We start from the raw sequence: 22500 nt of genomic DNA, 5'->3' as shown, positions 1-22500 counted from the left end.
TATTTCTTCTTTTTCTTCTTCTTTTCCTTTTTTTTCTTTTTCCTCTTGTTACTATTGTTGTTATTGTTGTTTTTGTTTTTATTGTTGTTATTTAAGAGATCTCCACTACTACTACTACTACTACTACTACTACTACTACTACTACTACTACTACTACTACTACTACTACTACTACTACTACTACTACTACTTTTAACGGCAATAAGAATTTTCACGAGAAAGTCTACGGATCTTGACAATCACATTTCATTTACTCCTTCTTCTACTACTACTACTACTACTACTACTACTACTACTACCACAACAACCACCACCACCACCACCACCGCCTCTCAACTCCACCAAAAGACCCTCTGATTGGCTGGGTCCAGAACCAATCACAGACCTTCAATAGCAACAGATTGACAAAGCGAGAGAGAGAGAGAGAGAGAGATTGTGTATTGATAAAGAAAATGACGGAAAAGATTAATTATTATTATTATTATTATTATTATTATTATTATTATTATTATTATTATTATTATTATTATTACTAGCTTATGTCTCAAGAAAAATAGTTATTGATATCATTAGCTGAGAGCATGACACTCTCTCTCTCTCTCTCTCTCTCTCTCTCGCTCTCTCTCTCTCTCTCTCTCTCTCTCTCTCTCTCTCTCTCTCTCTCTCTCTCTCTCTCTCTCTCTCTCTCTCTCGCTCTCTCTTTGCTTATCCAGGTCAGGTGTCTTGGCAAATGAGAGAGAAGAAAGAAGAAAGGAGGGAGAGAGAGAGAGGAGGCATTTAAGATAAGCTAAAAAATTGGCTTACTTGATATATACGTGAGATAGTGAGGAGGGCGAGTGCATGATAGTGAGGAGGAGGAGGAGGAGGAGGAGGAGGGGGAGGAGGAGGAGGAGGAGAAGGGCGTAAGTAGTTTGGTGGGAGGAGGAGGAAGTGTGAGATGTGATGGAAGAGAGAGGAATGGTGAGAAGGACGAGGAGGAGGAGGAGGAGGAGGAGGAGGAGGAGGAGGAGGAGGAGGAGCAGCAAGAGGAGGAGAAGGAGGAGGAGGAGGAGGAGGAGGGCGTAAGTAGTTTGGTGGGAGGAGGAGGAAGTGAGAGATGTGATGGAAGAGAGAGGAATGGTAGAGAAGGACGAGGAGGAGGAGGAGGAGGAGGAGGAGGAGGAGGAGGAGGAGGAGGAGGAGGAGGAGCAGCAAGAGGAGGAGAAGGAGGAGGAGGAGGAGGAGGAGGGCGTAAGTGGTTTGGTGGGAGGAGGAGGAAGTGAGAGATGTGATGGAAGAGAGGAATGGTAGAAGGACGAGGGAGGAGGAGGAGGAGGAGGAGGAGGAGGAGGGCGTAAGTAGTTTGGTGGGAGGAGGAGGAAGTGAGAGATGTGATGGAAGAGAGAGGAATGGTAGAGAAGGACGAGGAGGAGGAGGAGGAGGAGGAGGAGGAGGAGGAGGGCGTAAGTAGTTTGGTGGGAGGAGGAGGAAGTGAGTGTGGTGATGGAAGAGGAATGGTGAAGGACGAGGAGGTGGAGGAGGAGGAGGAGGAGGAGGAGGGCGTAAGTAGTTTGGTGGGAGGAGGAGGAAGTGAGAGATGTGATGGAAGAGAGAGGAATGGTAGAGAAGGACGAGGAGGAGGAGGAGGAGGAGGAGGAGGAGGAGGAGGAGGAGGAGATAAAATGCAGGAAAATTATTAATGAGGAATATAAGATACTTCAAATAAATGGATGACTGGAGAGAGAGAGAGAGAGAGAAAATATATATCCGAAAAATCTTCTCGTATTAAAATGACTTAATCTTTTATTCAGTCTATTTCTTTATTTTTTTATTATACTTTTAATTTTTTTATTTTCATCTCTATTATTTTTCATTATTATTTATTGTTATTATTTATTTTTCTATTATCTCTTGTTATTTTTTTTATTGTTTGTTTCTTTTAAATCTTTTGGGTATTCTTCTTATCCTTATTTTTTTTTCTTGTTTCTTATTTTTCTTCTTTTTTATTTCTTATCCTTATCCTTTTCTTATCCTTATCCTTATCTTTTTTTTTCTTTATTTTCTCTTTCCATTCTTCGTTCAATTTTTTCTTTTTTTCTCTTTTCTATCTCGCTCTTTCTCTCCCTTCTTTCTATGTCCCTTTCGATTTTTAAAGTTTTCCTTATAAATATTGTGCATTTCTTCCTTTTCTCTCTCTCTCTCTCTCTCTCTCTCTCTCTCTCTCTCTCTCTCTCTCTCTCTCTCTCTCTCTCTCTCTCTAATGAACCACGTGTGATGCATCGCGTGTGGATATTGAGAGGTGGAGGCGCCGAAGTTTATGGAGCGTACGTGTAGCCACATCACATGAGAGAGAGAGAGAGAGAGAGAGGAGAAGAGGGGGGGTATGTGTATTAACAGTAAAAAGAAAAGAAGTAAAAAATATGAAAGGAAGAAAGGAGAAAAGGAAGGGATGGAATGGGACAGAAGAGAGAGAGAGGGGTAGATGTATTAACAGTATAAAGAAAAGAAGTAAAAAAATATGAGAAGAAGAAAAGTTAAAAGGAAGGGATGGAATGGAACAGAAGAGAGAGAGAGAGAGAGAGAGAGACTTTTTATATTTATTTCAGAGCTCATTTTAAATCTTAAGCTGATTCCATTATTATTATTATTATTATTATTATTATTATTATTATTATTATTATTATTATTATTATTATTATTATTATTATTATTATTATTATTATTATTATTATTATTATTATTATTATTATTATTATTATTATTATTATTATTATCATTATTTATACTCCTGTTTTCTTTTGGCACGGTGGAAAAAAATAATTAGAATATGAATTAATCCTAAAAATATTCTTCTTATATTATTTTTCTATTTTTATCATTTTTCGTGTGTGTGTGTGTGTGTGTGTGTGTGTGTGTGTGTGTGTGTGTGTGTGTGTGTGTGTGTTTTGATCGACTGAGTGCGAAACTGGACACATGAAATATTGTAAAAAAAAGGAAAAAAAATATATGTCTGAAAACTGGCTATTGGGAGTGAGCGATGCCTACATGATTGATGACGTACACACACACACACACACACACACACACACACACACACACACACACACACTCTCACATACGCAGTTAAACGTACCAATACAGGGTTTGCAAATATACATGATTAATGGACACACACACACCCACATACACCCACACACCCACATACGCTGTTAAACGTACCAATACAGGGTTTGCAAATATACATGATTAATGGACACACAGACACCCACACACACACACACACACACACACGCACAGGAAGCCGCCTAATGCCCCAAAATGTGAGAGGAAATGGACCAGAGAAGAAAATGGGATGCCGAACTAATAGAAAACGGAGTGCCTGTGTTTTGTTTTGTGTATTTCCTTGTTTTATTTAATTATTTATGTGTTTCTTTTGTTTGTTTGATAGCTCAGTCTTTTATTTATTGTTTTGTTTTTGCTTCGTTCATTTATTTTTCTTTATTTATTGTGAGAAAAATAATATGACAAATTATAGTGTTTGAAATTTAATTCTTCATCTGTTCTTTTCCTCTTAGTCAGCTTCTTTATTTCTCTTTTTTCTTCTCTTCTACTTTTTCTTTTCCTTTTCTTCTCTTTTTCTTCATGTTTTTCTTTTTTCCTTTTCCTTTTATTCTTTACTTCTTCTTCTTCTTCTTCTTCCTCCTTTCCTTTTCTTCTTTTCTACTTCCATTTCTACTTTCGTCCTCCTCCTCCTCCTCCTCCTCCTCCTCCTACTACTACTACTACTACTACTACTTTTACAACTACTACTTTCTATAATAACGATAGAATAATAATAACAGTAATAACATTTTTCCCCTCCTCTCTCTCTCTCTCTCTCTCTCTCTCTCTCTCTCTCTCTCTCTCTCTCTCTCTCTCTCTCTCTCTCTCTCTCTCTCTCTCTCTCTCTCTCTCTCTCTCTCTCTCTCTCTCCTTTTCTTCTTTTCTTCCTGTTATTGAATACTAAGAGGAATTTTACGACCTCCGAATTTTCATAAGACACCCATAAAAAGTGGCCGTTTTCTGTAATTGCCGGTGATAAGAAAGGTACTCATATTCCATTTTCTTTGGCTTCTTTCCCTCTCCTTTCTCCTTCTTTGTGTTATTTCTTCAGGCATTTTCTTTTATAGTTTTGTGATACTTTTTATAATCTTTCTTTTTCTTACTTTCGTTTCGTGTTTGCCGTTTTCTGTAAGCTATTCGTCCATATAATGTGTGTTACTCCTCCGTTTTCTTTATATTTTCTTCCTCATGTTAATGGTGGATTCTATTAAACTACTGCTATATATTTTCTCCCCTTTTGTTGTGTAATTTGTGGAACTTTAATATTATTTTGTGTTCTCTTTTCCTTCTCTTTCGCGTTTTTTTTTTTAATTAGCGAGAATCTTTCTTAACTAATTCTGTCTTTCGTTTTCTTTATTTTTTCTTCCTTTTGTTAATGGTGGACCCTGTTAAACTACTTCTATACATTTCATCTCCTTTTGTTGTGTAATTTGTGGAAATTTGATATTACTTTGTGTTCTCTTTTCCTTCTCTTTCGTTTTTTTTTTTTAATTAATGAGAATCTCTTATAACCAATTCTGTCTTTCGTTTTCCTTATTTTTTCTTCCTTTTGTTAATGGTGGACCCTGTTAAACTACTTCTATATGATTTCTCTCCTTTTTCCGTGATAATTGTGGAACTTTGATATTACTTTGTGGTCTATTTTCTTTCTCTTTCGCGTTTTTTTAATTAATGAGAAACTTTGATAACTAATTCTGTTTTTCGTTTTCATTATTTTTTCTTCCTTTTGTTAATGGTGGACCCTATTATAAACTGCTTCTATATGATTTTTCTCCTTTTTCTGTGTTAATTGTGGAAGTTTGATATTACTTTGTGTTCTCTTTTTCTTTTCTCTCACGTTTTTTTTAAATTAATGAGAATCTTTTAAAACTACCTCTGTCTGTCGTTTTCTATTTTTTTTCAGTCTTTTGTTAATGGTGGACTCTATTATAAACTGCTTCTATATGATTTTTCTCCTTTTTCTGTGTTAATTGTGGAAGTTTGATATTACTTTATGTTCTATTTTCTTTCTCACGTTTTTTTCAATTAATGAGAAACTTTTGAAACTCATTCCGTCTCCCACTAATGTCCTTGTTTTCGTTTTCTAATGGGTGAGACTTCAAATTTTAATATATCCCTGTTTTCTCTTTTCCTTCTCTTTCGCGTTTTGTTACTTAATGAGAAACTTTTGTAACTCATTATGTCTCCCTCTTTTATCATTGTTTTCGTTTTCTAATGTTGAAGACTCGAAAACCCCAAATCTAATCCCTTTTAACGAGGTTCTAATCCTTTAAAGTTTGGTCTGTGGTCCTTTTTCTTTCTCTTATCAATGATGTACTTTTGAAATGACTTTGTTTTATACTCTAGTGCTTTGTGTTTTCATTTGTATGGCTTTCTCTGTTATTTCTTATCTCCTATTCTTCCTCTATCTTAATGTCAATATTTTCAATTTTCTCTAATCGAAGAAGACAAGGAGAAGAAAGTGAAGGAGAGAGAAAGGAAGAATGGAGAGGTGTGTGAGGTTGTCAGTGGCTGGTATAACCTCTCGTCAGGGAATAAGGAGGGAAGGAAGAAAGGGACTAAAGAAAAAGAAGAAGTAGACGGAAAGGAAGGCAAGGAGAAGAAAGTGAAGAAAAGAGAAGGGAAGAAAGGAGGAGTGTGTGAGGCTGTTGTCAGTGGCAGGAATAACCTCTCGCCGGGAAGAAAGGAAGAAAAGGACAAAGCAAAAAGAAGTGGAGGGAAAGAAAAGGAAGACAAGGAGAAGAAAGTGAATAAAAGAGAAGGGAAGAAAGAAGGAAAGTGTGAAGTTGTCAGTGGCAGGAATAACCTCTCGTCAGGGAATATGGGAGGGAAGGAAGAAAAGGATAAAGCAAAAAGAAATGGAGGGAAAGAAAAGGAAGACAAGGAGAAGAAAATGAAGAAAAGAGAAGGGAAGAAAGGAGAAGTGTGTGAGGCTGTTGTCAATGGCTCGAATAACCTCTCGCCAGGGAATATGGAAGGGAAGGAAGAAAGGAACAAAGGAAAAGAAGAAGTAAACGGAAAGGAAGACAAGGAGAAGACAGCGAAGAAGAGAAAAAGGAAGAAAGGAGAAGTGTATGAAGTTGTCAGTGGCAGGAATAACCTCTCGCCAGGGAATATGGGAGGGAAGGAAGAAAGGAACAAAGGAAAAGAAGAAGTAAACGGAAAGGGAGACAAGGAGAAGACAGCGAAGAAGAGAAAAAGGAAGAAAGGAGAAGTGTATGAAGTTGTCAGTGGCAGGAATAACCTCTCGCCAGGGTATAAGACAGACAGGTAACGGTGAAATAAAATAATCGAGTTAACTCCAGCTAGTGAGGAGGGAGGGGCCATTATGTCCTCTGCTGTCATCTACGGAGGTGATAAAATAGATAAGAAAAAAAGTTGCCCTCCGCCGCCCCCCGTGAAAAAGACAGAGAGGTGCCAAAGAAAAGGATCGAATTCGGTCGTAAAGGCGCCCTGATTCTCCTTATCTCAGTGTCCTTTCTTCTTCCCTTTTATTGCTTTCTATGGTCCATTTTATATTGTCTGTTTTCCTTTGTTGGATTCATTGTTTATTTCTGTTCTTATATATATGTTTTCACTTTCCGCATCCAGTCTTTTATTTCTTTTTTTCCTTTTTTTTTTTAACAAAGGAGACGGCTCAAGGGCAACAAAGAGAGTATAGAAAAAAAAAAGCCCGCTACTCACCGCTCCCACAACAGACAGAAGTAAAGAGTGTCCAAAAAAGAGGTAAATTTCTATATATGGTTTTAGTGTTGATATCGCGGTGTTACTCCTCTCTCCCTGTTTTCCATCTCAATCTTCCTTCTTTCTTTGTTTTCTCTAGTTTTTATTTCTCCTTTTACTTCCTTCTTTTACTCTTTTATCTCCGTTTTCTTCTTTTATTGACGCCTACTTTATATTTTCTCCTGTCATGATCTCGTTTGCCCTCTTTTCATCTTCTTTTTCCTTTTTTTGTCTCATTGTTTTCCTATTTCATTTATTTTCTTCACTGCTTTCAATATTTTCTACTCTTCCTTTATTACCTTCTAGTTTAATTTTCTCCTCACTTTTACTTTCTTTTTTTCCCTCCTTTCACAATTTTCTGTTTTCCTCGTATTCGTATCATAAGTCTAATCTTTTCACCTTTTTCCCCTCTAATTTCCTGTCTGTTACTCTCTTTTCTCTGCCCTTTCTTTCATCATAACAATTTTTCTCTTCCTCTCTTTAGCGTTTCTTTATTATATCTTATCTCCTTTTCAATTTTTCTTTAATTTTCCTTCTTTCTCATCTACGTTCATTCACTCATTTCCTCTCCTTTCCCTTGTTCCTTTTCCTTTTCCTCCTTTCCTTCGTTTCTCATCTTAAAGTCTAAACAATCGTTGCAGCCTCCGCTGTAAGTCAGTAATTAGGGTCCGTTTTCCCTAAGTCCCCCTCGTAAAGGGATCCCATTTTCTTCCTATTGTCACCACTCCGTTTTCTTTGATTCCTGCCTTCCCTTTCTCCCTCCCTTCCCTTCCTTTCTTTTTCCTCACCCCCTCCCTCCCTTTCTTATATATCTTCTATTTCTCCCCCCCCTCTCTCTCTCTCTCTCTCTCTCTCTCTCTCTCTCTCTCTCTCTCTCTCTCTCTCTCTCTCTCTCTCTCTCTCTCTCTCTCTCTCTCTCTCTCTCTCTCTCTCTCTCTCCCACCGCTGCCACCAGTGTCTCTCTCTCTCTCTCTCTCTCTCTCTCTCTCTCTCTCTCTCTCTCTCTCTCTCTCTCTCTCTCTCTCTCTCTCTCTCTCTCTCTCTCTCTCTCGTCCTTTAAGTCTCTTTCTCTATTTCTTTCTCCTTTAATTTCTCTCTCTTTAACGTTTTCTTTTGTACAGTTCAATAGTTTCTTTACTGTATCTCAATTTTTCTCTTTTATTTTGTTTCTTCTTCTTTATCATATATTTCCACTTCTTCTTTGTTCTTAAATTCACTTGTGTTGTGTTTTATATATTCCTTTATAAAGTCTATCGTTGAAAAATGTTTGGGGTTATATTAAAGTTAAGGGGAAGAAAAAAGATCGTAATATGGACGTAATGGAAGAAGGGAAAGGTTGTTAAATGGAGTAAGAATGAAAATGAAAGATAATTGTAAGTAAAAATAAGTTAAGTATTAGAAGATCGTAATATGGTCGTAATGGATGAAGGGAAAGCTTTTTAAATGGAGTAAGAATGAAAACAAAATATAATTGTAAGTAAAAATTAGTGTACCTTACCTTGCCTTACCGACGTACCGTATCCACCAGGACTTCGGTAACCACGGAGCGCCACCTGATTCTGTCTCTTGTTAGCTGCATGAACTCAACAAGCGTAACCCGTCCGCTATGATTGGCATGGATTTGGCTTTCGCTGGTAGCTTGGTAACATATAGTCCCAGGTCTTTCTCAGCCTCTGTGGTGGATAGTGGAGTGTTTCCCATGTGGTATTGGTGTGCTGGATATCCCTTCAGTGGTAGCCTGGTAACATACACTCCCAGGTCTTTCTCAGCCTCCGTGGTGGATAGTGGAATGTTTCCCATGTGGTATTGGTGTGCTATATATCCCTTCACTGGTAGCCTGGTAACAGACACTCCCAGGTCTTTCTCAGCCTCTGTGGTGGATAGTGGAGTGTTTCCCATGTGGTATTGGTGTGCTGGATATCCCTTCACTGGTAGCCTGGTAACAGACACTCCCAGGTCTTTCTCAGCCTCTGTGGTGGATAGTGGAGTGTTTCCCATGTGGTATTGGTGTGCTGGATATCCCTTCACTGGTAGCCTGGTAACATACACTCCCAGGTCTTTCTCTGCCTCTGTGGTGGATAGTGGAGTGTTTCCCATGTGGTATTGGTGTGCTGGATATCCCTTCACTGGTAGCCTGGTAACATACACTCCCAGGTCTTTCTCAGCCTCTGTGGTGGATAGTGGAGCGTTTCCCATGTGGTACTGGTGTGCTGGATATCCCTTCACTGGTAGCCTGGTAACATACACTCCCAGGTCTTTCTCAGCCTCTGTGGTGGATAGTGGAGTGTTTCCCATGTGGTATTGGTGTGCTGGATATCCCCTCCCAAGGTGCAGAACTTTACATTTTTCTTCATTAAATTGTAGCAGCCACTTTTTGTTCCACTCCTGTAGCTTGGTGATGTCTTCTGGTAGGATATCCGCAGTCAAGGGGTTAAGATGTCCTCCCGCCACTCTCGTCACACCATCCATAAGTTTCTCTCTCTGTCTCCCTCTTGCACTTCTGCCTTTAACCATCCCAGTCAACACCGCAGCCTCCATCTCAATATTCCTTCTCATATGTCCGAGATATCTCATTTGCCGTCATTTTATTGGTGTCTTCATTTCCCTCACCACTCTCTCTCTCTCTCTCTCTCTCTCTCTCTCTCTCTCTCTCTCTCTCTCTCTCTCTCTCTCTCTCTCTCTCTCTCTCTCTCTCTCTCTCTCTCTCTCTCTCTCTCTCTCTCTCTCTCTCTCTCCTTTTCCGTCTCATTTATTGTTTTCCTATTTCATTAGTAAGTAAGTATACGTAAGATAATAGTGTGATAGAAATAAAGTATTAAGTAGGGTAAGTAAGTACGGTAAGAAGTAAGTCTTTTATTATTTTATTTATATTATTTCTTTCGTTACTTTTCCTGTTCAGCTTTATTCTTTATTGTCGTTTACCTTCATCTTTTCTTGTATGTAATTTTATGTGTTATTATGTATCTCAGTTTTTCTCTAACCTATCTTTTTTTTCGTATATTTGAAGGTTTTAATTTCCTGTCTCTTCATCTCATCCTACATTGCTTTCTATCTTTTCATTTTTTTCTGTATCTTTCATTACTTCATTTTCTCGATCTTCATTTTTCTTATTTCTTTTTTTTCCCTATATTTGAAGATTTTACTTTCCTATCTTTTCATTTTATTATACATTGCTTTCTATCTTTTAATTTTTTCTGTTTTCATTTCTTCATTTTCTCAGTCTTCATTTTTCTTATTTCTTGATCCTCTTTTTTCTCTAACCTATCTTTTTTTCCCTATATTTGAAGATTTTACTTTCCTATCTTTTGATTTTATTATACATTGCTTTCTATCTTTTAATTTTTTCTGTTTTCATTTCTTCATTTTCTCAATCTTCATTTTTCTTATTTCTTGATTCTCTTTTTTCTCTAACCTATCTTTTTTCCTATATTTGAAGATTTTACTTTCCTATCTTTTCATTTTATTCTACATTGCTTTCTATCTTTTCATTTTTCTCTATCTTTATTTCTTCATTTTCTCAATCTTCAGTTCCCCTATTTCTTGATTTTCTTTTTATTCTGTATCCTTAAATGAATTACTTTATACCATACTTAATACTTTACTTTACTCAAACTATTATCCTACGTATACTTACTTTTTACTTTCAATTATCTTTTCTTTTCCTTCTTATTCCTTTTAACAGTCTTTCCCTTCCTCCATTACGACCATATTGCGATTTTCTTCCCCTTAACTTTAATATAATGCCAAACTTTTATATTTTTGAGAGAGAGAGAGAGAGAGAGAGAGAGAGAGAGAGAGAGAGAGATTGTTACCTGGCAGCAGCGTTGGGATACAGAGAGAGAGAGAGAGAGAGGGAGAGAAAAAAGAAAACGGAGAGAGAAATGGAAGAAAACGGAGCCCATTAAAGAGAATGGACGCCCCTCGTGGCCACAAACCCAAGAAATATATCTGTCTTTAAGTGTGGTTCATGCCCTTCTCTCTCTCTCTCTCTCTCTCTCTCTCTCTCTCTCTCTCTCTCTCTCTCTCTCTCTCTCTCTCTCTCTCTCTCTCTCTCTCTCTCTCTCTCTCTCTCTCTCTCTCTCTCTCTCTCTCTCTCTCTCTCTCTCTCTCTCTCTCTCTCTCTCTCTCTGTCTCTCTCAACTCGTCTCAATCTTAAGTGGAATCTGTCACTCACGCACTCACTAACTCACTCGAGAGAGAGAAGAAGACATAACCTATCTCAAATTAAGCGTAAAAATCCATAAAACTCATCCAATTATAATTATCTATAATAAAAATCACCGATAATTCATAAACGATATAAACTTCACTATAAACGATTGAACCCTCTATAAACACACAGACAAACACGCCGTCTATCACACGCTCCGGAGAAACCACCAAACTATAGGCGATTGGATTCCCTCTCTCTCTCTATTTATACAAGCGAGGTAGAAGAGTTTCCGATCCTCTTTTCGAATCTTTTTGTGTAGGTTTCAATCCCTTTTGTGCGTCACGTGGGCGATTAAATCCTTTGTGCGGCGTCTTTCAATGGGATTCACGACCTTTCTTAACTGTCTTCTTTATGCAAATGGTTTATCAATATTTTGTGTGTGTGTGTGTGTGTGTGTGTGTGTGTGTGTGTGTGTGTGTGTGTGTGTGTGTGTGTGTGTGTGTTTCTTTCTTTCTGTCTCTCTCTCTCTCTCTCTCTCTCTCTCTCTCTCTCTCTCTCTCTCTCTCTCTCTCTCTCTCTCTCTCTCTCTCTCTCTCTCTCTCTCTCTCTCTCTCTCTCTCTCTCTCTCTCTCTCTCTCTCTCTGTCTCTGTGTCTCTCTCTCTCTCTCTCTCTCTCTCTCTCTCTCTCTCTCTCTCTCTCTCTCTCTCTCTCTCTCTCTCTCTCTCTCTCTCATAAGAGGATCAGAAACTATTGAATGACATGATAAGGAATTGATTTTTTTCTTGTTTTTCGTTCTTTTATTATTTAAGAATCACAAGGAGTTTGCAAAGGCTCTTATGACGTGATCTTTTGTTTTCTTTATTTCTGTTTATTTTTTTTCTTACTTCCTCTTTCGTCATATTCTTATTCATTTTATTCTGTACTTGATTTCATAATTTTTGTCTATTTTCTCCTGTTTTCTAATTTTCTTATTCATTTTCTTGTGTACTCATCTACTCACTTTCATCTATTTCTTTTCATCTATTTTTTTCATTTCCTTATTTCTGATTTTCTCCATATTTTCTTTTTTTCTTTTTTCTTATTTCTTCTTTTATTTCACTGATTAATCTTTTGTTCGGTTTTAATATTTTTTTCATTTCCTTATTTCTGATTTTCTCCATATTTTCTTTTTTTCTTTTTTTCTTACTTCTTCTTTTATTTCACTGATTAATCTTTAGGTCGTTTTTAATTTTTTTTTAACTTGCTTATTTTCTTCATTTATTGACTCATTTTCTTATTCGTGTTACATTTTCTTAGCTATTTTTTTTGCTTGTTCTTCATTGTTATTCTCCTTATTTTCTTATTTCCTCGTTTCCTTATTTCTTGTTATATCTTTATTAACTTATTTTTTATGTATTTCTTGTCTTTTTTTCATATTCTTTTATTTACTTATTTCTTATTTGTATTTATTTCTTTATTCACTTATTCCTTGTTTTTATTTTTTATGTGTTTCTTGTCTTTTTCGTATTTTTTTATTTACTTATTTCTTATTTGTATTTATTTCTTTATTCACTTATTCCTTGTTTTCTTTCCCTTATCTGTTTCACCGATTGATCTCTCGTTCTTTTTTTATATATATTTTTCTTGGCGTTTTCTTATTTACTTGATTTTTCTTGTTTTCTTTTGCTTGTTAACTCATTCTCTTTCAATTCCTCATCAAAAACTCCAATAATCGTGCGGATAAAAAGTATAAACGATTTAATCCTTTTAAATAGGTTTCAATCCCCTTAAGTCTTCCTTTTAAGGGGATCAGGAGCACAAGGCAAGGATCTGATCACTTATACAACATGACTATAAGCTACTTGATCCTCTTTCTCAGTGGGTTAAGGAGGAGGAAGAGGAAGAGGAGGAAGAAGAGGAGAAGGAGGAGGAGGAAGAAGAGGAGGTAGAAGAGGAAGACAAAGAGAGGAGGTGGTGGTGGTTGTGAAGCAGGAAGAAGAAAAGGAGGAGGAGGAGGAGGAGGAAGAGGAGGAGGGGGGGGGAGGTGGAGGAGATGGAGGAAGAGGAGGAGTGTGGTGGAAGAGGTTAGTATGTAAGAGGAATGAACGATGAGCGAGGAGGAGGAGGAGGAGGAGGAGGAGGAGGTGGTGGTGGAGGAGGTGGAGGAGGAGGAGGAGGAGGAGGAGGGTTGAAGGAGGTGATATTTGTGGGAGAATGAGAGGGGACAAGTGGAGAGAGAGAGAGAGAGAGAGAGAGAGAGAGAGAGAGAGAGAGAGAGAGAGAGGAAGGAGGAGGGAAGAAGAGGAGAAGGAGGAGGCAGGTGGGCAGAGAGAGAGAGAGAGAGAGGTTATCATTGAAAGGAGGAAGAAGGAGGAGGAGGAGGAGGAGGAGGGAGCAGGAGAAGGAGCAGGAGGAGGAGGAGGAAGACGAGGAGGAGGAGGAGGAGGAGGAGGAGGAGGAGGAGGAGGAGGAAGCAAAATTACGTGATCTCACTAAGCAATCGGAAACTGTTAAAGATGACCTGACCAACACGAGAGAGAGAGAGAGATGATAAAGGAAGAGATTGATAGATTTACAGTTATTTGTCTCTTTTTCATCTCTGCATCCGCCCCTGAGAGAGAGAGAGAGAGAGAGAGAGAGTTCCATTTCCGGTGCTGTAAGATAACTCGGAATTAATTATTAGCTGCGTGTTATACAATGGTAATTCTCTCTCTCTCTCTCTGGGACGGAGAGAGAGAGAGAGAGAGAGAGAGAGAATGGATGTTATTAGAGTTTGAAAAACAGAAAGTGAGTGAGGAATTGTAGAGAGAAAAAGGAGAGAGAGAGAGAACCGTATATCTATCTATCTCTTCCTTTATCATATTCCTCTCTCTCTCTCTCTCTCTCTCTCTCTCTCTCTCTCTCTCTCTCTCTCTCTAATGCAGTATAGGGTTCACCTGTTGATTAATGAGTTTGTTTACCTGTTGAGTTCATCACCTGTCACTTTCCTCCCCTCTTCTTACCCTCTTTCCCCTCATTTTCCCTTATTTTCCCCTCTTCTTCCTCTTTGTTCCTCTTTTTTCCCCTCTTCTTCCCCTTCGTTCCTCTTTTTTCCCCTCTTCTTCCCCTTCGTTCCTTTCTTTTCCCCTCTTCTTCCCCTTCTTTCCTCTTTTTCCCCTCTTCCCCTTCTTTCCTTTCTTTTCCCTTCTCTCTTCCTCTTCTTCCTTCTCTTTCTTTCTTCCTCTTCTTTTCCCCTCTTCTTCCCTTCTTTCCTTTCTTTTTCCCTCTTCTTTCCCTTCGTTCCTCTTTTTCCCCCTCTTCTTCCCCTTCTTTCCTTTCTTTTCCCCTCTTCTTCCCCTTCTTTCCCCTCTTTTTCCCCTCTTCTTCCCCTTCTTTCCTTTCTTTTCCCCTCTTCTTCCCCTTCTTTCCTTTCTTTTCCCCTCTTCTTCCCCTTCTTTCCTTTCTTTTCCCCTCTTCTTCCCCTTCTTTCCCCTCTATTCAGCTCTTTTTCCCTAATTTCCCCCGCTTCTTCCCTTTTTTTTCCTCTTTTTCAGTTCCCTCTTTTTCTCTGGTTTTGTGTTTTCTTCCTTTTGCTTTCCACTCTATTTTCCTCCCCTTCCCTTCTTCCATTTCTTCTTTTTTTCTCTTTTCCATTTTTATTAATTTTTCTTCTCAATATTTTTTTTCCTTTTTTTCGTCTTTATTCTCTCTATTCCGTTTATCTTCCGTTTCTCTTCCTTTCTCTTTCTTTCCTTATTTCACCTTATTCTTCTTTTTTTTTCTCTTCCTTATATTCGCATTTTCCTCTTGTTTTACTTGATATTTTTTTCCTCTTTTTCTTTCACCTTATTCTTTCTTTCTCCTCTTCCTCTTTTCTTTGTCCCCTTTTCCCTAACTTTCCTTCCCCTTCTCACCTTATTTTCCTTTCTCTTTGTTTTCTGTATTTATTTTCTTTATCTTTGTTTTCTCTATCTCTATTTTCTTTTTCCTATCTTTGCATTCTTCCCTCCTTCTCCCTTTTCCCTTCCTTTATTCTCTCCTTTGTTTCTTCTCGTTCTCTTATCACCTGCTAATTAAAATCTACTTACCTGTTTCAATCTCTCTCTCTCTCTCTCTCTCTCTCTCTCTCTCTCTCTCTCTCTCTCTCTCTCTCTCTCTCTCTCTCTCTCTCTCTCTCTCTCTCTCTCTCTCTCTCTCTGTCTCCCACCGCTTCCCACTTTCTCTCTCTCTCTCTCTCTCTCTCTCTCTCTCTCTCTCTCTCTCTCTCTCTCTCTCTCTCTCTCTCTCTCTCTCTCTCTCTCTCTCTCTCTCTCTCTCTCTCTCTCTCTCTCTCTCTCCTCCTCTCTCCCCTCTCTCCTCTCTCTCCTCACTCTCCCCTTCCTCTTCCCCCTCTCTTCTCCTCTCTCTCCCTCTTTCTCACTTTCTCTCCTCCTCTCCTTTTCCTCTTTAAACCCTGTCTCCCTCTGTCTCCTTCTCTCCTCTCTCTCCACCTCTCTCTCCCTCTCTCTCCTCCACAGTCATCCTCAACAGTCTTTGCGAGAGGTTTTTGCCGGAGAATGTGTCTGCAATTATCTTTCTGAGTTGCACGGAGAACTACGGGCGCGCCACAGCCTCCGCCCAGTACTTCCTGCAGCTGGCCGGCTACCTGGGCATCCCCGTCATCGCCTGGAACGCCGACAACTCTGGGCTGGAGCAGGTGAGTCAGGTGAGCGAGGGCGTGGGAGGGAAAGTAATAAGGGAGGGTATTTGGGGGAGGGGTCTAGAGATAGCTTCCCGTTTTCTTTCTGCTTTGCTCCCATTCTGCTTTTTAGTTCCCCCTTACAGCCCTATATACACACACACACACACACACACACACACACACACACACACACACACACATTATTTTACAGCAAGGACAGTTCAAGGGCAACAGAACAAAAATGAAAGCAAAAAAAAAAAAGCACACTAGGCCTCCAATAACATGACATTCAACAAGAGGTCAAAAGAGAGGTCAGTTTCGGGAGAAGAGGTCAAGAGGTCAGGTTATAGGCAGGAGGAAATACAGACAGAGGAAGGCTGTTGCATAGTTTACCAGTCGAAGGAATACTCTCTCTCTCTCTCTCTCTCTCTCTCTCTCTCTCTCTCTCTCTCTCTCTCTCTCTCTCTCTCTCTCTCTCTCTCTCTCTCTCTCTCTCTCTCTCTCTCTCTCTCTCTCTCTCTCTCTCTCTCTCTCTCTCTCTCTCTCTCTCAGGCGGCTCTATCTCTCTATCTATCTATCTCCCGTTTTCTTTCGACCGAACGTTTTATTTCTACCGAACGTTTTTTTTCTAGCTAACGTTTTCTTTTTACCTAACGTTCTTTTCTTTCCTTCTTTCATAATTTCCTTTTCACTTTCTTTCTTCTCTTTCTTTCTTTCCTTTCTTTCTTTCTTTCTTTTTTTCTTTGTCTTACTCTTTTGTTTTGTCTCTTTCCTTCTTTCATAATTTCTTTCTCTCTTTCTTTCTTTCTTTCTTTCTTTCTTTCTATGTTTTACTCTTTTGTTTTGTTTCGTTCCTTCTTTCATAATTTTTTTCTCTTTCTTTCCTTCCTTTCTTTCTTTCTTTCTTTCTTTCTTTTTTTCTTTGTCTTACTCTTTTGTTTTGTCTCTTTCCTTCTTTCATAATTTCTTTCTCTTTCTTTCCTTCCTTTCTTTCTTTTTGTCTCTTTTTTCTTTCTTTCTTTGTCTCACTCTTATGTTTTGTCTCGTTCCTTCTTTCATAATTTCTCTCTCTCTTTCTTTCTTTCTCTCATTCTCTGTTTATAATTCTTTTCCTCCTTTTATATTTTTTCTCCACCAATTCTCATCTGCAACTCCTCTTCCCATCCCCACGCACAAACTAACACACTTTCTTTACCTTCCACCCTCTCTCTCTATCTCTCTCTCCCCTGCAGGCGGCACAGACGGGGCTCAGGATCCAGCTGGCCCCTTCTGTGCATCACCAAGCGGCCGCCATGTTGAGCATCCTCGTTCGCTACCAGTGGCACTCCCTCTCCATCGTGACCTCTCAGATCGCCGGACACACCGACTTCGTACAGGCCGTCAGGGATCAAGTCGCGAGCCATCAGGAGCAGCACAGAGCCAAGTAGGTGATGGGGAGTGGTTGGGAAATGGGTGAGGTGATGGGAAGGTTGGGGAAGGATGGGAAAGGGGTTGGGGTGATTGGGAGGATCGGGAAATGGACGGGGAAGGTAAAGATGGGTTTGGAAAGGTTTAAAAAAGTTGGAAGTGGGAGGGGAAGGGCTGGGGTGATGGGGAGGATTGGGAAAGGGATGGGGAAGGATTGGGATGTTTGGGGGGATGGGGAGGTTTAGGAAAGGGATGGGAAAGAGGTTGGGATGATGGGGAGGATTGGGAAAGGGATGGGGAAGTGGTAGGATGTTTGGGGGGGATGGGGAGGTTTGGGAAAGGGATGGGAAAGGGGTGGGTTGTATGGGGGGGATGGGGAGGTTTGGGAAAAGTATGGGAAAGGGGTGGGATGTTTTGTGGGGGATGGGGAGGTTTGGGAAAGGGATGGGGGATGGGGTGGGATGTTTGGGGTGATGGGGAGGTTTGGGAAAGGGATGGGGAAGGGGTAGGATGTTTGGGGAGGATTGGGAAAGGGATGGGGAATGGGTTAGGTGATTTGGAAGGGGTTGGGAAAGAGATGGGGAAGGGGTGAGATGTTTACTGTGATGGGGAGGGATTGGGGAAAGGATGGGAAAGGGGTAGGATGTTTGGGGTGATGGGGAAGTGATGGGAAAAGGGTGGGATGTTTTGGGGGGATGGGGATGTTTGGGAAAGGGGTAGGAAAGGGGTGGGAAGTTTGGGGGGATGGGGAGGTTTGGGAAAGGGATGGGGAAGGATGGGAAAGGGGTGGGATGATTGGGAGGGTTGGGAAAGGGATGGGGAAAGGGTGGGATGTTTTGGGGGGATGTGTAGGTTTGGAAAGGGATGGGGAAGGGGTGGGATGTTTGGAATGATGGGGAAGGGGTTAGGAACGGATGGGGAGGGGAAAGAATGATGGGCAAGTATTAGGGAAGGAATACAAAGGGCAGACTAGGGTAGACTTGGGTACTTTTCAGGGTAACAGGTTTCAATGGGGTTGTGAAGATCTGTTAAGGGTAAAAGAAGAAAGAAAATATAGTACTTTTTCTGATTAATAAAGAAAAAAATGTCTACGGTAGGAAATAAGGACTTCGGATAGATATTAGGGTAAGGGGAAGGAAGGGGAAGGAAGGGAAAGAAGGGGAAGGAAGGGGATGGAAGGGGAAAGAAGGAAGGAAAGAAGGGGAGGAAAGGGGAAGGAAGGGGATGGAAGGGGAAAGAAGGAAGGAAAGAAGGGGAGGAAAGGGGAAAAAAGGGGAAGGAAGGGGAGGGAAGGGAAAAGAAGGGAAAGGAAGGGGAAGGAAAGGGAGGGAAGGTGAAGGAAGGGGAAGAAAGGGGAGGGAAGGGGAAAGAAGGGGAGGGAAGGGAAAAGAAGGGAAAGGAAGGGGAAGGAAAGGGAGGGAAGGTGAAGGAAGGGGAAGGAAGGGGAAAGCAAGGGGAAAGAAGGGGAAGGAAGGGGAGGGAAGAGGAAAGAAGGGGAAGGAAGGGGGGAAGCTAATATATAAGTCCCCCTTTTCATTATTGTCGATCAAAAGGGAAATAAAAGAGAAGAAAACGGGGGGGGCAGGTCATTTAGTTGATGGGGTACTCTCTCATATCCTCCTGTTTTTTGCCCCTTCCTTCCTTCTCCCTTCCTCTCCCTTTCTCCACCTTTTCCTCTCCCTCTCATCACTGACACCCGCCTTGACAAATCGTCCTTTTTGCTGGAGGGAGAAAAGGTGAAAGGAGGGAGGGGAGGGAGAGAGTGGGAAGATGAGAAAGGGAGAGGGGGAGACAGATGGTAAATGGGGAGGAAAGGAGAGAGGGGGGGAGATAGGGAGAGGTAAGGGGAAGGGAGGAAGGAGGGAGGGAGGATAAGAGGAAGAGAGGGAGAGAGATGAAGGAGGGAAGGAGAGGAAGGGAAAAGATGAGAGGTGAGAGGAGGGAGAGAGAGAGAGAAGAAAGACTTAAATGGGAGCTATTTTTCTTGTTCTTATTAAAGCCACAAAAATATCTCCCTTTTATTTATTTCTCTCGTTTTTTATACTTTTTTTTCACTTTTTTGTGTTTTTCCTTTTTTTTCTTTTTTTGTCATTCTCTATTTCTTATGTTCTGTTTTTTCTTTTCTCCTTTTTATATTTTTTTCTTTCATTTTTCTTTCTTTTCTTTCTTTTGTTTTACTCTTTTGATTTTTTCTTTCCTCTCCTTCTTTCATAATTTTCTTTCTTACTTTCTTTCATTTTTTTTTCTTTCTTTCTTTCATTCTTTGTCTTACTCTTTTGTTTTGTCTTTTTCCTTCTTTCATAATTTCTTTCTCTCTTTCTTTCTTTCTTTCTTCCTTTCTTTCTTTCATTCTTTCTTACTTTCTTTGTTTCTTTCTTTTGCTTTCTCACTTTCCTTCTTTCCTTCTTTCATTTCTCTTTCTTTCTCTCTCTTTCATGCAAAAAATGGTAAGGGTACAAGTGAGAGAGAGAGAGAGAGAGAGAGAGAGAGAGAGAGAGAGAGAAGGAGGTTCTGTTTTAACTGTCGCTCTGATCAAACTTTTCCCTTCTTCCTTGTTTGCTCTCTCTCTCTCTCTCTCTCTCTCTCTCTCTCAGTGACCCCAGAGAGAGAGAGAGAGAGAGAGAGAGAGAGAGAGAGAGAGGATAGTTCACTCACATTCCAAATTGCTCCGCTGTTGTTATTGTTTTTATTCATCCCTTTGACGTCACGAGCAGGTAGGAGACTCCATTTTACCCTTCCGAGTGCGAGAATTTTCCTCTTCTCACGAATTTTTTCCTCCATATCTTTCCTCCACGCCACGCAATTTTTCCTCCGATGGGCTCTGGGGATTCCTCGGGGTGGCAAGGACCGGAGGAGGGATGTTTTCTCCCCTCCACACCCCCTGGGGAGGAGAAAATGGGGAGAGAAGTGTGGTGGGCAGGGACGGGAGGAGAGTATTGGAACCTGAATGCGTTTGAGAGATGGGTGTCCTTCTGTCTGTAATGAGGTGGTTATTTCTCTCTCTCTCTCTCTCTCTCTCTCTCTCTCTCTCTCTCTCTCTCTCTCTCTCTCTCTCTCTCTCTCTCTCTCTCTCTCTCGTGGGTTGTAATTTTTCTCATTTTTTATTTTTTTTATTTTTCACCTTCTTCTTCTTCTTCTTCTTCTTCTTCTTCTTCTTCTTCTTCTTCTTCTTCTTCTTCTTCTTCTTCTTCTTCTTCTTCTTCTTCTTCTTCTTCTTCTTCTTCTTCTTCTTCTTCTTCTTATTTCTTCATTTCTTCTTCTTCTTCTTCTTCTTCTTCCTGCCTTCTTCTTCCTCTTTTCTTCATTTCTTCTTTTCTTTCTTTTCTTCCTCCTTATCTTCTTTCTTCCTCCTCCTCCTCCTCCTTTCTTTATTTCCTCTTTCCTTCTCCATTCTTTCTCCCTTTCATTTTCTCCTTTTTCATCTTCTCTCTTTTTCCTTTTCTTTTTCTCTCTTTCTCCCTTCTCTTACTCTCTCTCTCTCTTCTCCTCCTTCTCTCTCTCTCTCTCTCTCTCTCTCTCTCTCTCTCTCTCCTTTCTTCCCTCTCTCTCTCTCTCTCCTTTCTTTCAGTCTCCTCCTCACCTCTCTCTCTCTCTCTCCCACAGGTTCGTTATCATTGACACCATAGTTATCGACGACGTAAGGAAGTCTCTCATCCGCCTCAAGAACTCGGAGGCGCGCATCGTTCTACTCTACTCGACGAAGGAGGAAGCCACTGCCATCATGGGCCAAGCGAAGAAATTGGGGCTGGTGGACAAGGATTACATGTGGATCGTGACTCAGAGCGTGGTGGGCGATCGGATGTCCAAGGAACTCCCCGTGGGCATGTTAGGTAAGTATTGGGTAAGGGGATGTAGGGTGGGTATGTTGTGGGTAAGTGTAGGGTAAGGGTGTGGGGGGAGAGGTGGGTAAGTGTGGGTCTGTGTGGGGGAGGTGGGTAGGTGTGGGTGGGTGTGGGGGAGGTGGGTAAGTGTGTGTGGGGGTATAAGGGGTTCCACTTTTCATAGGTAAGAGGTAAGGGAGATGGGGAGAATAGGGGAGGGTGAAAAAGGGAGATTAAGGTAAGGAATGGAAGGAAGAAAGGGTGTGTGGAGGGTAAGGGGTTCATTTTTCATAGGTAAATAAGGGAGATGGGGAGGTTAGGTGAGTGTAGGGTAAGGGGATGTAGGGGGTAGGTAAGGAGAGAGGGAGGGAGAGAGAAGGGAGAGGAGGGAAGAGGAAGACGATGGGAAAGGCAATGAAGGAAGAGGGAGAGAGGGAAAAGGCAAGGAAGGGAGGGAGAGAAAAGGATGAAAGAGGGAGAGGAAAGGTGAGGGAGGGAAAGGAGAGAAGAGGAAGACGATGGGAAAGGCAATGAAGGAAGAGGGAGAGACGGAAAAGGCAAGGAAGGGAGGGAGAGAAAGGATGGAAAAGGGAGAGGAAAGGTGAGGGAAGGAAGGGAGAAGGGAGAGAGAGAGAGAAGGGAGGTTACGTATGGGGGAGTAGATGTGAAGGGAGGGTAAGGGAAGAAAGGAAAGGGAGGGTTGTAAGGGAAAGGAGGGGAAAGGGAGGGAATGGAGGGAAAGGGAAGGAAAAGTAGAAGGTATATAATGTGTTGAAGGAGGAAGAGAAAAAAAGGAGGAAGAGAAAAAGAAGGAAGAGAAATAATGAAGAGAAAAAATGAAGAGAAAAAGAAGGAAGAGAAAAAAGGAAGAGAAAAAGAAGAAAGAGAAAAAATGAAGAGAAAAAGAAGGAAGAGAAAAAAGGAGGAAGAGAAAAAGAAGGAAGAGAAAAAAGGAAGAGAAAAAGAAGAAAGAGAAAAAATGAAGAGAAAAAGAAGGAAGAGAAAAAAGGAAGAGAAAAAGAAGAAAGAGAAAAAATGAAGAGAAAAAGAAGGAAGAGAAAAAAGGAAGAGAAAAAGAAGAAAGAGAAAAAATGAAGAGAAAAAGAAGGAAGAGAAAAAAGGAAGAGAAAAAGAAGAAAGAAAAAATGAAGAGAAAAAGAAGGAAGAGAAAAAGAAGAAAGAGAAAAAATGAAGAGAAAAAGAAGGAAGAGAAAAAGAAGAAAGAGAAAAAATGAAGAGAAAAAGAAGGAAGAGAAAAAGAAGAAAGAGAAAAAAGGAAGAGAAAAAGAAGGATGAGAAAAAAGGAAAAGATTGAAGGGAAGAAAAAGAGAAAAGGAAGAAGAGAAAAAAAGGGAATAATTGAGGAAGAGAAAGAATAAGAAGAGAAGGAAAAGAAAAAACAGGAAAATAATTGATGAGAAAAAGAAAAAACAAGAGGAAGAGAAAAACGAGAAATAATTGAAATAAGAAAAAATAAAGAAAAAGAAGAAAAAAAGGAAATAATTGAAGAGGAAGAGGAAGAGGAAGAAAAAACGAAAAAATAAAAAAAAGGAAATAATTGAAGAGGAAGAGGAAGAGGAAGAAAAAACGAAAAAATAAAAAAAAGGAAATAATTGAAGAGGAAGAGGAAGAGGAAGAAAAAACGAAAAAATAAAAAAAAGGAAATAATTGAAGA

The 22500-nt window shown here is 40.2% G+C and overlaps 1 protein-coding gene across 1 annotated transcript in view; it reads left to right on the top strand.

The window, feature by feature from the left end:
• LOC126986214 (glutamate receptor ionotropic, NMDA 2B-like) overlaps positions 1 to 22500 on the top strand; it is a 118365-nt gene that overhangs the window by 12451 nt on the left and 83414 nt on the right. Inside the window, exons 3-5 of the mRNA XM_050842184.1 lie at positions 15434 to 15612; positions 16830 to 17020; positions 20608 to 20834. Coding sequence (XP_050698141.1) covers positions 15434 to 15612; positions 16830 to 17020; positions 20608 to 20834 — 597 coding nt within the window. The remainder of the gene's footprint in view (positions 1 to 15433; positions 15613 to 16829; positions 17021 to 20607; positions 20835 to 22500) is intronic.

Source organism: Eriocheir sinensis, chromosome 61 (assembly GCF_024679095.1).
Source record: "Eriocheir sinensis breed Jianghai 21 chromosome 61, ASM2467909v1, whole genome shotgun sequence".
NCBI classification, from domain to species: Eukaryota; Metazoa; Arthropoda; class Malacostraca; order Decapoda; family Varunidae; genus Eriocheir; species Eriocheir sinensis.
The sequence above is the reverse complement of the archived record's forward strand: the minus strand, read 5'-3'. Positions and strand labels throughout refer to the sequence as shown.